General features: G+C 48.9%; 1 protein-coding gene across 1 annotated transcript in view; it reads right to left on the reverse strand.

Annotated features, from left to right (window-relative positions):
• The window catches only part of RGS9 (regulator of G protein signaling 9), a 69,318-nt gene that overhangs the window by 25,550 nt on the left and 28,662 nt on the right, over window positions 1-15,106 (reverse strand). Inside the window, exons 10-14 of the mRNA XM_032776366.1 lie at window positions 6,917-6,946; window positions 6,182-6,243; window positions 2,246-2,359; window positions 1,236-1,351; window positions 612-699 (exon numbers count right to left, since the gene is read on the reverse strand). Coding sequence (XP_032632257.1) covers window positions 612-699; window positions 1,236-1,351; window positions 2,246-2,359; window positions 6,182-6,243; window positions 6,917-6,946 — 410 coding nt within the window. The remainder of the gene's footprint in view (window positions 1-611; window positions 700-1,235; window positions 1,352-2,245; window positions 2,360-6,181; window positions 6,244-6,916; window positions 6,947-15,106) is intronic.

A 15,106-nucleotide genomic window follows, 5' to 3' on the forward strand; every position in this document is an offset into this window, starting at 1 on the left:
GCTGCCGCAGTGGTGCCTGCAGACGGTCGGCTGCTCGCGCGGCTCTGGTGGACCGCCCGCAGGCACCACTGCGGTAGCTCCACCGGAGCCGCGGGACCAGCGCACAGGGCGGCGAAATTGCCATCCGCCTAGGGTGCTCAAAACCCTAGCACCGGTCCTGGGCTTTGGGTTAGCCTCTCATTTGGAAAGCTCCAAGTGCCTTCACAAATATTAATGAATGAAGCCTTATAACACTAATGAGAAGTACAGACATAATACCATCCCCATTCTCCCGACCGGAGAGAGGAAGCTGAGCATCACAGAATAAGACTGAGGCAGAACCCAGCGCTTTTGTCTCCCAGCAAGACTAACCCTCTCCTTTGTATGAATCATTGGGTGGATAGGGGAGGGGGAAAGTTGCTTTATAATAAAATGTTTGTTTTCTTTATCTAAAGGGGCTTCCTTCCTACAGCAGGACTACCCCACAATGCGAGCTTCATGCCAGCTCCCAAAGGAAATCCTGGCAGATACTCAGCAATACACTTTTCCTAGAGGAGAGCAACACAAGACAGGGATAGGGATGGCAACACATCAGGAAGATGGACTGAAAACCAAGGCGTCCTAACACTCACTTGTAAATTTCTTCGGCTTTTTCTTTGACCTTGGATTGGTCTCCATACTTCAGGTCCTCACAGGCTTCCCAGAAACCTAGGTTCTCTCCTGAATAATGAGGGAGCAGTGACAAGGGTGGGAGAGGGACAAAGAAAATGATGGCTGAGTGAAATAAAAACCCTCAATTGAATTCACTTGATTCAATATTTGCTGGCCATGCACCTGAAACTCTCCTATTATGACAGGCTGAGGCCTTCTGTTTGGTGTAGGCTTTTTGATGGCTCTCTGCACACGGATGAATTTCACCCTAAGTGCATATAAAACTGACGTGCAATTTCTTATTAGCATCAGTTGATTTGTTGGTGCTCTGTCAACAAACCACCTCACTTTGCAGAGTGGGTTCTTTGCCATTGCATTTTATGTCCTCTGCCACTAGATGGTATTGCATGCACTGACTCCACAGCCTGTCTCCCCAGCCATCAACGTCACTTCTTCTTAAGACTTCCCATTTTTGTCTCAGATCACTGCCCCTATTATAAGGTAATGGCTTTTTAAAAAGACCCCGTCAGCTGCCACGGTGTGTAGTAAATATGCTGTAGCGATGCTGAGAGGGTGATGAGAGAGGGACAGGAACACAGACCCACCACTGAATTCTTTCTTCAGGAACAGCTGGAAGTTCTGCCGGCCTTTCGGGTCCCTCATCAGCTCGTTAAAATTAAAGGCCCATCGCTCCACGCGCATCCTGGTAGGGATTTCCACTCTGCAAAGGTTTGAGCACAAACACCACCATTTCCCTCTGGAGTCAGTTCACTGCAGGATTCGGCATATTAATTAAAAACAGAACACCCTTCGCTGCAGTGCCAAGAGATTCCCCAGGGCTGTCTGCTTTCTGGTCTGCTGTAATGAGCTCCTGAGGTCAGCCCACTAGGTAAGTGGCAATTAAACAACCTGCTGCACAGTGGGGTCAGGAATGACAGTCAAGAGGGTACAATTCTGCTCTGATTTACACCAGTTCTGTACTGGTGCCACACCATTGGCTTGCTACTGCTGATTTACATTGGTATGAGGTTAGAATCCAATATAAAATATCATCATTGCAGCCCGTCAGCAACACAACACAGCGGTGTACTCAGTCTAACTGACCAGTTCATGTGTGCACTTGCAGTGGAATAGATCCGTCAGGCGACGCACTGTATGGGGCTGATGCTTCAGTCCTTAGGCAGGGAAATCTCCTGGTGAAATTTTGCCTGCCCAGGATCTCAGGACTGGGGTCCACACCTATAACTTAGCTAAGGCTGCTCCCTTGCTTATAACTGGCCACATTCTGCTCTCGGGTGAATGGGAGCCCCTCACACTCATCCAAGATCAGAATTAGGCCCAGAGGCATGGTATGAATTTATGAACTCCCATGCCATTAAGGAAGACTACGCTTAAAGAGAAGGCAGATGATACTGCAAGTACAGACGTCAACACTGCCCAGGGACCACTGACCTTTCCACTGTCAAGCTACCTCACATGTGAAGAATAGGAAAGCATCACCACTTATCACAGGAGAGTGGATATCATGAGTAGGTCAATGCTTCTTTTTTTTTTCCAATATCCCGCAGCGTAAAGGCTTTGTAAGCCACAAGCTGGTGGGAGAGTAAATACATACAGCTTTGCATTGAGCTCCCAGAACTCAGAGTTATCAGTTATCCAGGGATTGCTGGGGAGGCATCCAGACATGATGGGATCATTGGAGAGGAACTGTTCACTGTACTTCACAAGCCTGAAAATAATTCAGATGAAACCAAGATCATCGGTGCAGGCAGCACTTCAACCAACATATTTATAAATTATTACACAGGGCTTGGACCTCTTCCTAAGTGCATGTATAATGGGGCCCGGATCCTGAATAGGACTTCTGGGTACTAATGCAATGCGAATAATAATTAATAAGAACAATGAATCTCTTCCCATCCAGCCACAACACACCACAAAAACAGGCCCCAAATGCAGGCCTGTATGTTGTCTTTCAAAAGTGGCCAGTGATCTTGGGGGAGTCCCAGTGTTTGGGAGCTGAACTTAAGACGCACCCGAGGTCACACAGTGACTTCAGAAGCAGAGCGAGGAACAGAACCCAGGAATCAGGAGCTCAGATTCCCTCACAGTATGGTTGCTGCTTTGCTATGAGAGGAAGGGAGCAGACAGAAAGGAAAATGGATGTTGCCGGAACCTGAACTGGGATCCAGACAACCTGACTGATGGACTTCGAGGACAACTTCAAGAACAACCTTGAGCAGCTTCCTTACAAAAATGGTATCTTTTTAATTTTGCTGCAATGGGTTCCCTCCCAGGGGCTGTTCTGTCCAGCAGCCTGTCTCAGTGAACCCTGGGTAGATGGGACATGGCTGAGCATGCCCCAGCTGGCTATCGTGTTCCTCTCCACTGTATAGCTCATCACTCTGCAGAGCACTTTGAGCTGCTTTATGTATGAAGCCAAAGTCTCTTCTGTTCTAGTAGGAGCAAAGCAGAGAAATATTTAATGTCCCACCTCCAGTTCAGGGGCCGGCCAGACTTGTAATTACAAACAATTTCATTAACACGCTGTGAAAGTTTTTTCCCCCTTCTTCACTTTTGAAAAATTCATCGAGTTTCTGTGTTTAAAATTCATCCCAGGCTACGCTGCTCTCACATGTTCAAAGCTGGGTGCGTGCTGTCCACAGCAGTGATGCTAACAGATACCTTGGCATAGATCCTATAACCATACAAGGCTGCTGCACAAAGCATATTGTGGGTTTGACACCAGCAGACTTGATACTATCTTCTCAGTGGAAATGCCAAGGCATTCTGCGCTCGCATCTTTCAATTCAAGCCATATATTCTAATCGAGCTGCAAATCTGAACCCATCAGCTCAGGTGACAGTGCATCTCCAGCTCCTCCAGGATCAATAAAGCACTGTAATGTGTGCATACTGTCTGGAGACTGATCCTGCCCTAACCAATAAGGATTAGAGTCAGGCTCAATCTCTATGATTGGCTCAAGGTCCACATTTCCTCAAAGCTGAAGGAAGCTTGGCTCTAGGGACTGGTTTTGACCCAGTATAGAGATAGCACTAGTCACTCTTGCATGAAAAGTTTCATCAGCAAATGTTAGCTAATTAAGCATCACAGCACTCCATGGAGGTAGGCAAGTTCACAGACTGGGAAACTGAGGCACAGAGCGGTGTATGTGACCTGCCCAAGGCCACAGAGGGGAGACAGAAGCAGAGGCAAGCACACAACAAAAACTCCTGACTCCTTTCCCCCGTTATAACCACTGGCCCTCCCAGGCCTTCCTCAGGAATGTGACCATTTCACACCCACCTGGGGAATCCACTCCCAGGTAACATGGCTCAGTACCAGGTGGATTGTAGGGTGGAGAGGGGAGGGGAGGAATCCTCCCCAGAGGGCATGGAGCAGCTGCACAGCCAATGCATGGAGATTGCTTCAGCCCAGTGATAGGAATTGTGGCTTTCACATGTGAAGGTCGTGGGGCTTGGGCTCCGAGACCCTGCTGTCCTTCCCTGTCTTCCTCCATAGCCACGCACGGCTGGGTAAGAGGTGCATAGCCTCCCAAATCCTCAGGGCTTCACCAGTCCCAGGGCCTGAATGCTCTCCACACCTCCAGGAGAAGGCAGGACTTGTCTGTGTGCAATTCCAAATACCATCCCGCTATGACACATCACCGTCCCCTTGCACTTTGGGTTGTTTGATTCTCTGATCTGTGTTAGGCAGAAGGTCAGACTGGATGATCAAAAATGGTCATGTCTCTCCTTAAAATGGATGAATCTCCCAGGTCCATAACTGTCCCTGTCCCAGCATTGGCAATCCCAAGCACTCAAAATTACTGAGTGACGAGCCCCTACCCCACAACATGAGATTGGTTTAAACTCATGAATATTTAAATATCCTGTAATACATTTTGGGGGGAAAGGGAGTTGCCTTCTGGGGTTTGAGCCTCTAGAGGTCACATTCGCAGGTTTCCTCCATAATGAGGGACAGAAACTTGGGGGGGAGGGTTGTTAAATGAAAACAGGGATAGCCTGATGTCATCACATGATTCCAAGAGCTGGAGCTTTAAGACAAAACACCAAATTTCACAAGACTTGCACTAAAATCTCAAGAGAGGGTGGCACTATATGCAAAACAGCTGGCAGGGCTTGATGTACCTGGACTGGACTCCAACGTAACTGTTCAGTACATACAAACCTCTGCAAGAAAATAAGTGACCTATGTCTGAGGTTGGGCATCATCATCTCCATGGTAAATGCCAAAGGGATGTGACCTCTTTGCCAATCAAGCACTACCCACATCAAATCTAGCTAGTCCTTATGACGGTCTGGCTGGATGGTCAGTCAGAGTCTATCACTGGCAATCTTATGCCATCTAAACTTCCAGCACCCAGGTCATGTAACAGCAGTGCTTGGTAAACGTGCTTTGTAATTCGTTGGTCTCCCATCCCAAGAGCCTTTCTGTTCTGAGAGCACGGCAGGTAATGGGCATGACCAGGGATCCGTTTGGGAAAGACCCCAATGGAGAGTGAGGACAGTCCATCACTCGGCCTACCATGAGAAGTAGCTTTCAGCCACCAACTTTAACAATGTGAGACAACCAGGATCTCTTTACACTGTCCACAGCGCCAAGTCAAAAGACTCAGGCTCTGGGGGCTCATGCTACCACGCTGAAAAAAGCTGTGTAGACGTCATGGCTCAGGCTATGAAGCCCATTCCCCTCCTTAGGCTTCAAAGCCCGAGCTCCAGCCTTAGCCTCTTAAGTGCTGTCCACACAACTATTTAGAGAGCAGCAGTATGAGCCCCGCAACCCCCAGTCTGTGGGCCCAGGCTGGGAGGCTTGGGCAGTGTAGATGTGCCCCCAAGTGACTTTATTCACTGCATTCTGCAGAACACTCAGATTGGGAACTAGAATGCTGACACCCAGCTGATGGTGAAAAGCAGCTGTTGCACTCTGATACTGTACAACTTCCACCACCAGACACATTATCTAACATACTGGTAGTTCTGGTGCTTTCCACTGCAGAAACCAGAGAGTTTTCTTTATTGATAGGGCTTTGTTCCACTCTGTTTTCCCAAATAATCCTTTCCTTTTAACCCAGAACCTGGGTTACCTTCACGGCCCTTCAGCCTCACTAGTCATGATACTGACTTCCTGTCAAAACGATGGTGGTGGTAATGATGAATATGATAGGGTACCTATCCTCAGTCCCTGCTTAGTCAAAGTTCCTATTGGTTATAACTAGAATCTTAACGAAAGACCTGACCCTGTTCCCATTTCAGTTTATGGCTAAGCTCCCATTGCAGAACTGAGCCTTCATGCCAGGATTGGGACTCAGAGCATTCTCTGCTTTATGAGTGACCTTGGTTTTACCACCAGTTTCCAATCCAGTTATTACACAGCCTTGAGACACTGTGTCTAAAGAACACTGTGTGAGGCCATGCAATTAACGGGCCTAGTGAGTCACCAGCTGTCAGAGTAAATAGGTTAATCATCTCATTAACGGAAGAGAATTTAAGACTAATTAATGTATGGGCATAAGGGAATCAGAACTTACCCTCCAAGGGAGACAGAAGACTTCACTGTGGACTTCATGATGACTTGCTGATAGTACATGATCTAAGAAGCACAGGTATGTTTTGTAGTTAACAGAATTGCAGTCATTTGGGTGAAAGCTGGTTATCATCTACTTCATCCCTTCTGCAAGATAGTAGGACAATTACAACAGTTTCTGCATCATCCCTAACAAGTGGGTGTCCACGGAGTCCCAGAGTCACTGGATTATTTTATCACCACAGTTATTTTCATTAGTTTTTTCAAATGTCTCGAGAATGTTCTATAATGTGCAAGTAATTAGCTGGAGTTCCCCAGGCTCTATAACAATGGAATAATAGCTACAATGGCACTTCTGTCTGCACAATGAGTCTGATTACCTACAGATGCTCTGGAGGATTTAGGTGTGCGATTATCATTGCTACTTGGTTGTCTCTATGCTAGCAACTTTGGGGATATTTCTTATCACGGCTCTGTCACTGGTACAGCTCCATCAGCATTCAGCAACGGTGGGAGTGCTTTTACGCGCTGAGAGCTTTCCCGCCACTGCTCACAATGATGTCAGTGCAATGCCGGAACATTTCCTGGAAATGCATTAGACTGAAAGCTTTTGGAGGCAGGAAAAACGTTGATCTGTGTGTATGAGAAGCACCTATCTTTGGGCACTAATGCAGCACAAATTCCAACAATAATAATAGACAAACACCTAATATTTGCAAAGAAGCGAAGGTCAAATTACCTCTCTTCTATAAACATCAATGGTTTTTTTCTGTAAAACAACGAAGTAAAAGCATTAAAGTTGGGTGGGTACTCAAAACTATTCTTTAAAAGAAGAAAATGCAGTTACAGGACTCCCTGTTGGGCACCTTTCTCCCATTTAACCCTCATTACAATTGAAAACAAATACAGACTAGCATCCAAGCAGCTCATCTAATCAGGGTATTATCAATTCTTATTTAGTCTGCAGAAAAGAAGAATGAAGGTGGATTTGATAGCAGCCTTCAACTACCTGAAGGGGGGTTCCAAAGAGGATGGATGTCGACTGTTTTCAGTGGGGGCAGATGACAGAACAAGGAGCAATGGTCTTAAGTTGCAGTGGGAGAGGTCTAGGTTGGATATTAGGAAACACAGTTTCACTAAGAGGTGATGAAGCACTGGAATGGGTTACCTGGGGAGGTGGTAGAATCTCCATCCTTACAGGTTTTTAAGGTCAGGCTTGACGAAGCCCTGGCTGGGATGATTTAGGTGGGGATGGTCCCGCTTTGAGCAGAGGATTGGACTAGATGACCTCCTGAGGTCCCTTCCAACGCTTATCTTTTATGATTCTATGATTCTAATGCTAAGTGCATCTACAGACCATATGTGGTTCCGTTAGATGTATGTATCGTATAGTGCCCCCTACTCCATCACAGCCTATGTGTATTCAATTACAGGGTTATTCTAATGGAGCTAAAATAGATTCATTTAGCAGACACTGATTAGATCATTCAATACTAGTTAAAGGAGACAGGAACCAACACATTGCAAAATACAAACATACCAATTAAAAAGCCTCAGAAATAATATCTGCGGTGGAAAGGTGGTTAAACTGTGATTTGAATAGCTCAGACTATGTTATATGTCATCCACAACCAAACGAGCAACTCAAGGCAAGAAATTAACTGCTGGGTGTTTATTCACTCAGCTTCCTTTGAAGCGCAGCACAGTTATTTTGTCTTGAATAAACTGGAAGAGAGAGAAGGAAAGGCAGGTAAAGTCAGGGATCTTCCAGGCAAGCCTCTAAAACCTTGCGTAGGCTTTTTAGCCCCGAGTCTCCCATTAAAGTCATGCAGCTAACCTGCCATGTGTGATCTTGGGAGCTGCAGCCCAGAACTATCCCATCTAATTAACGCTGTGGGAGAATCAGTGCCATGGATTGCTTTGTGGGAGGCGAACACTTGCGAAAAGTGCTGGTTTGGCAGCCCTAGAGCCCCAAGGCCTTTGTTCACTGAGCTAGTACAGGATGGACAACAAGACCAGCACAAGTCCCTCTCTCCCCCCCAGTCTCGCCAGTGAACCTCAGCCTTGACCTTGGCAGCTGCATCTGTACTGAGGCAAAACTTCCACTGCACTTCACAGGAATTTTGCCTGGAAAAGGGCTGAAGGATTGCGCCCTTAATTTAAAGATTTGGCAGCAATTTTGATGAGCTGTAGTAATACCATTTGGAAAGTTAAATTTGCAGATATGAGGATTAGATGCTTCTTTTTTAAACAAAAGCTTAGATTATTCAGAATCTGTACATGCTGTGTGGGGGTCACAGAAATATGTCCAGCACATCAGATCCAATCCAGGGGCCAGGTGCTGGACACCTCTGACCCACCTCCCCAAAAAAGAATTCATTCCTTCTGCTTTCTCCTGACTTCTGCATACTCCCCTCAGACCACCAGTGCCATGTTTGCTTGCTATGATCAGAGAGCTACCATTCTCCAGCTGCACACAAGCACCCTTTTACACATATGGAGGGAGAAAATGTGCACAACCAGCTGTTTCTGACAGGATATACTCAGTGATGAGCTGCCAAAATATTAACAACCGGTTCCCTCCTCCTCACCCCATGAGGTCATGCCCCCCCACCCCCCAGGGACTCCTGCCCCATCCAACCCCCTACGTTCCTTGACAGCCCCCTCCGGACCCCTGCACCATCTAGCCCCCTTCCCTGTCCCCTGACTGCCCCCTGCTGCCCCATCCAAACCCCCCCTCTCATCCTGAGGACCTCCTGGAACCCTGCCTTGCCCGCCCCCACCGCCCCCACAACCCCTGCACCTCCTGACTGCCGCCCCCGGGACCCTTGCCCCCATCAATCCCTCTGTTCCCCTCTGAACCCACCCTGACATTAATCCACACCCAACTCCCTGCCCTCTATCCAACACCCCTCTTCTGCTCCCGCCCCCTAGTACCGCGCTGTTGGAGGTCGGGGCACGTAGCGGGCCGCTTTGTCGGGGTTTGGACCAGTGGGGGCTCGGCGACGGGCCAGAGTTTGGGCGGCCCAAGCTGACCGGGGACCGGGTGTCCGCACCCAGGAGGCTGTGCCTCCAGCTCGATCAGCCCAGGGGCCTGGCCGGAATCCGCACCGCCACAGCCAAACCAGGTTCGGGACAGGCCCAGAAGCGCTCCGGGCACCGGCCGGTCCGAGGTCGGGACCGGACCGGAGCCGCGCCACCTGGCCGGCCGAGGTCGGGGTCAGGGGCCAGGCCGGAGCCATGCGGCGCCTGGAGCCCTCCTTGCGCCCCTGCCCCAGCTCACCTGCAGGAAGCTGCTTCTTCCTTCTCAGCCCTCCCAGGCTTCCCGCGCGACTAGCTGATTCCCAGGAAGCCATGGAGGGGAAGGAGAACCCCGGGGGAGCTTTCAGGAAAGGAGGCAGAGGTGGAGTGAGGTGAGCTGGGGCCAGGGGAAGGGCAGGGAGCTGCTGGGGCTTTTGTTAAATTTAAAAGCCCTTTTTGAACCAGTTGTCCCTCATGGGACAACCGGTTCTAAAAGGGCTTCTAAATTTAACAACCGGCTCCAGCTCACCACTGGATATACTCACCACCTCAGCGACAAGAGTAGGATATGCAGCAGAGCATCCAGCATGCACCATGCTAACACAAATCCAGCCTGTGTGACGCTAACACAAACCTATCCCGCGTGGTACTAACACAGATCTAACCTACATGACACAAGCAGGAGAAGGTCTTTTTCAGAGACATCCACTGGAAATATCCTGAATAGATCTGACCTGCTGCCGTGAAAGTGACCTCAGCTGAAACAAACAAGCTAATAGGAAAAGCAAAAACAATTTCTGCACCAATGAGAGTGATTCCCCACTAGATACATGCAGGACATGATGTGAGTGAGTAAGGCTTATACAAGGGGAAAACACAACCCCTCAGAGTACAATAAGATCTTTACACACATGGGATCCAACGGTCTTAATCTGCATTTGGAGGACTTTGCATTTGATAGAGGACAGAATTGCCTTGCTTAGATGGAAGGGACTGTTAACTAGCACGTGCTAGAGAAAGACAGGTAAGGAGAGAGCTTATTAAAAACAGGGGCATCGCTCCTGTCGTCTGTGTACAGGCAAAACTCCTGTGGGTAGCTCCAGCATGCAAGGAATCAGGCTCAGAATGTAAAGCTCCAATGGTATCACCTGATTAGTACTGGAATACTTGAAGACAATGGGAGTTCTGCTTGAGCCTCGGCTGCTGGCTCATTATTTGCAACAAGCCTGTTATTCTGCACACAGTTAAACTGTTAGTTGAAATCTGCACTCGCTGTGACTGTCATATTGGGCCGGATTCTGGGCCTGGTGAAGTCAATGGGAAAACTCTTATTTCTTTCAATGCAGCATCAGGTTCATTGTAAGTACTGTGAGAGCTGACAGGATACTACACACAGGGGCTAAAGATCAGCCTGGGTTTGCACACTTTTCCTGTTCTGAATTGGTGTCGCTGGCTAAATAGCACCTATTAAAGCCACATAAAGATTCCTCACATTTCTACGTGTCATCTTTATTTCAGATCCAATTGCTGTAGCCATGGAGGGCCGAAAATCTGCTTCTACCCATTCCCATAGGACAGACAGTTCTATTCCAACGAAGCTATTTCATATATAATGGGAGTTCACTATCTTCCTGAGGAGCCCTGAGACATAATCAGAACCCTTGGGATTTACCAAGTGCTGGCTAAACTATTCCACTTGCTGAGGCATGAGGGTGGCTGCTGCGGTTAATTTAGGAAACATCAGTGGGTTGACTCCATTAGATCAGAAGGAAAAATCTTCTAAATTAAATAAAAGGCCCCCTCACCATGGGCGGCCGGTATCATAGGCAGGGGTAGGCTGTGCCTCCCCAAACAGCCTAGCACTGCGCCGCCTACGCTCTGCCCGCAGGCCAGGCCCTGTTCTGCAGTTCCCAGTGCTCTGCCCTAGTGGGTCCAGGCTGCCTGGGGCTGGCTGGCTGGCCTGCCTCCCGCAGGGACTCAGGGTGATGGATGCTGGGGCCGTGCTGCTTGGAGCATCGGGGCTGGGGGCGCTGTCGCCGTGCCGCCCTACCACCTGGAGCACCAGGGCTGGGAATAGCCCGGCTGGCTCCAGAGCACCAGCACTGGGAACGCTGCCACCCAGCACACCAGGGCTGGCCATGCCACCCGAAGCATCGGGGCTGGCCATGCCACTCGCCTGCCCAGAGCACAGAGCACTGCTGCCTGGCACTCCGGGCCTGCCGCCAGGGGCTGGGGCTGGGGGCCGTGGGGTGGGTGCTTTGGGCTCCTGCGGGGGGAAGGGGGAAAAAGTGGAGGGGGAGGGCAGAAGGGGGGGGCAGAAGGGGAGGGGCCGGGGCGAGCCTCCTCCAATGGCCGCCTATGCCCCCCACTGATCTTTATTATCCTGAATGGGTATTTCTGACAGACACAGTGCAGCTGGATGAGGAGAGAGGAAAGGAGGATGCCCAGCAGAATGCTTGTAGACAGCTTTCATGGAAGTTAAGATGCTCTAGTCTTCTACAGCGCAACAGATCAAGGGCCTCAGAGGCACGTAGGCAGCCATGCCACTCGCAGGAGAAACAAATAACTGGTTGGAAAGAGAAAAGGAGGGGGGAAGAGTAAGTTAAATGTTACCTAGAGCAATAAATCCATGAATGAAATTGACATTGTTGGTCTTCAGAAAAAAAAATCAAAGCTCTTCTCCAATCTGTCTGTGTTGTAACACCACTAACGTCCTACCTAAGCACCTGGCAGTATTCACCTGGAAAGTATTCCTGAGTGTTCAGTTCACATTTCGGGATGGAACCTCCCCTCCCTGAATGCCCTTTGCACTGACTTCAGTGAGAGTGTTGGGTGTGCCAGGGATGCAGGAGACCCAGCCTCTGACAAGACAAACGGGTTTGTTTCTGAAGCAGGGGCAGTGACCTTACTTTGGAAAGGAAGGCCCTGCAGCAAGAGGTAATGGGTCACCGCAGTAAAGAGGTTGGCACAGTGAGCCCTCTGGGATCTCCTCCATTCCCAATTTGAGGATCACAAGCAGGTGTCAGGGGTCGTGGCCCCTCCCCCTTCCACATTGTGGTCTCAGCTAGATAGGAGGAAGCAGGGTCCAAACAAGATGGGTGGCAGTGCCAGGGGCATCACATGGCATGGTAGCTGAGCGCACTGCATCTGGGATGAATTGAAAGGTGGGCACAGTATGGAACACATGATTCCTCATCCCCTCCCAAAGGCTGGTGGGAGTTTTGCTAGGGTGTGCAGGACAATGCCCCCTGTGCCTGGCTCTAGACTGCAGTATTCACTCCTTGCTTTCCCGAGTACTAAATTCACACAACCCTACACACGGGGATGGGGGTTGTGATTTAAACATACCGATTCTGAAACAGCAACTGGACCCTCCCAAAGGCATGAAACCATTAGGAAGTAACTTCCTTCTTGGTCACTTGGCTTTCTCCTGGAGTGGGGCCCCAAACATATTCCCCAAATCCACAATCTCTCCCTCCAGCTTTGTGGAAGTGAATTGCTATTCTCAGTCCAGTGCCCAGCGGACAAGCCTTCCTCCACGTCACCAGTCAACAGCGTAATTAGTCCCCTGGTTCGGAGTTTCAGGAGAAAGCTGAGGACTGGACAGGTCATTGAGAATGGTCTCCCCTTTCACCACTAGAAGTAACAGTAGGACATTGCTGGAGCAGGCAAGGGAAACGTGCACTGCCAGGATCCGTGCTGCACCTGTCACTTGGGTCGGGAGAGGGCATCAGCCTCCAGAGCTGTCAATCTGGCAGCGTTTTACAGTCCTTAACTCCACACTAAGCATTTTAAGACAACAAAAGGAGGAATCCCAGCGGCCTCGCCCCCACAGCTGCACTTAGCTCCCCTTAGCTTCCTTCCACAATATTTCCCACCCCAGCATCTCTACTTTCACTGCTTCTGTCTCTGCTAGAAACCCATCCCAGCGACTGTAAATGCTCTGTGCATCCTGGCTCTCCTCTGCCACCTACAGCTTGTCTCCACAGCGATTTAGTGCCTGGCAAGCCAGAGTGTGAATCTACTGTGCACTAGCTTGCCAGGCACTCACTGGGCACGTGGATCCTGCTGCCACACTTTGAAAGTTTCCTCGTGTGCTCTGACATACTGCTCCTTGGAACTGGAGTATGACAAAGTGCACAAGGGAACTTTTAGTAAGTGGGCATAGGGTCCGCATTGCCAACAACTGTGCAGCAGCTAGTGCATCACAGATTCACCCCCTGGCTTGCCGTGTATGAATGCACCACAGAGGCAAGCCACTAGGTTGAATTCAGAGACCCACTAAACATACCACCACTTTTTCCCAACCCACTATGCATACAGGCCCCGTTCCAACTCAGAATCACCCTCCCGACCTGCCGTGCACCATCTCTGACAAAGAGATAAATCCTACCCTCGCTCGGATTTATACAGGAATATCATTCAGCGGCCAAAGGCCATTTACCATTTTCCCTTGATGAGTGTAAAACGGATTAATTGAGTAATACCCATCAACCAGTGAATTATCACAATTATCCAGTGCAGAAGCTTAATGTCCCTCTAGGCTTAAATCAAAACACCAATTAGTGAAAGGCTCCAGCCAGTCTCATCTGACCGTCACATGCTCTACAAAAGGTTCTGCGTTGTGAGGTTTATATGGGCATTCAAGCAGCACACACACAGCCCTGTTGCTCGAGACAAAGCTCCAAAGGCAGCATGCAGATATGCAGCAAATGAAATGCAAGAAAAGCTGCTACTCAGATGCCGGAAAAATCTTGTGTTTCAGCCGATTGTTCTGGTGCATTAGTTCCAATCAAACTTTGAAATGTAAAAATAGAAACAGGAAGCATCCTATCCACTTTGCATGGAGAAGATTAACTTCCAGAGACAACCACCCAGAGGCGCAGCTTAGAGCCCCAAACTGCTAGAGCTGCTCGAAAGAGTTTCATCCATGTTGGATCAACGGAAAATGGATTTTTAACTAAATGGAAATCTTCGCTCAAAAACTTCCATTTGCATCTAAAATGTTTAGGTCTTTGTTGAAAAACTGAGGCTGTTCAAAATTGAAAATGTTTGCTTTTTAGCAAAACCCCCACAAAATTGCAAAGCTATCCCTCCCCCAGACACCCACTGCTCTGCCTATCCACTTTTCTCTTTCCTGTTCCATCTCTCCTTCTGCCCCTTTCTCTTGTTCCACTCCTCTCTTTTCGCCCTCTTCCTTCTCTGAGCTGCTCTCAGTTACTTACAGCAACCTACCAAACCGTACTCGTTTTCATTCATTTCTGTATTTTCCTTATGTAGATTTAGAATAAAGAAGAGCCCACAGACAGGCTCTGAGCCTCCTGTTGATAATGTAAAAATTACAAAAACTGAAAAGCTATACAATGAGTTTAAGCCATCTACGAACACAAACAATATACTGCCCCCAGACATCGGGCTGTACTGCAATCCACCTGCCTCTCTCCAAAGGCCAGGGGAAATAAACAAGCACTGTCGGGTGCCCTGAAAGCCAGCAAATCTGGACCAGATGTGGGAGGCCCTTCCAGAGAATGCCCTGCCGACCACTCCCTCCCTATTATATCCGGGGGACTCTAACAGCAGAGCTTCCACTCACTGCAGCCGCAGCAATACAGCCCAGGGAGAGAGGGGTCTGATTCTGATCTTCCACTGGTGTTAATCGGGAGTAACTCCACTCAACACAATGGTGTTACACTGGCATGAAGGAAAAGAGTGGAGAATCCAGCTCATAATGTGAACAGTGAGAGGCACAGCTCCCTTGCCTCTTGTGCTAGTGTTCATTATTGGTTGCTTGTGTCCATGACATTCTCTAGACCTTCAGTACGCTAAGAACGAATTTTGGATTTCTTCGCAGTTGCCTATTATTACTGCCCCTGGGGCTTATTTTCTGTCCCTAAATTAAAGAGTAAAA

This window comes from Chelonoidis abingdonii, chromosome 13 (assembly GCF_003597395.2).
Source record: "Chelonoidis abingdonii isolate Lonesome George chromosome 13, CheloAbing_2.0, whole genome shotgun sequence".
Taxonomy (NCBI): Eukaryota; Metazoa; Chordata; order Testudines; family Testudinidae; genus Chelonoidis; species Chelonoidis abingdonii.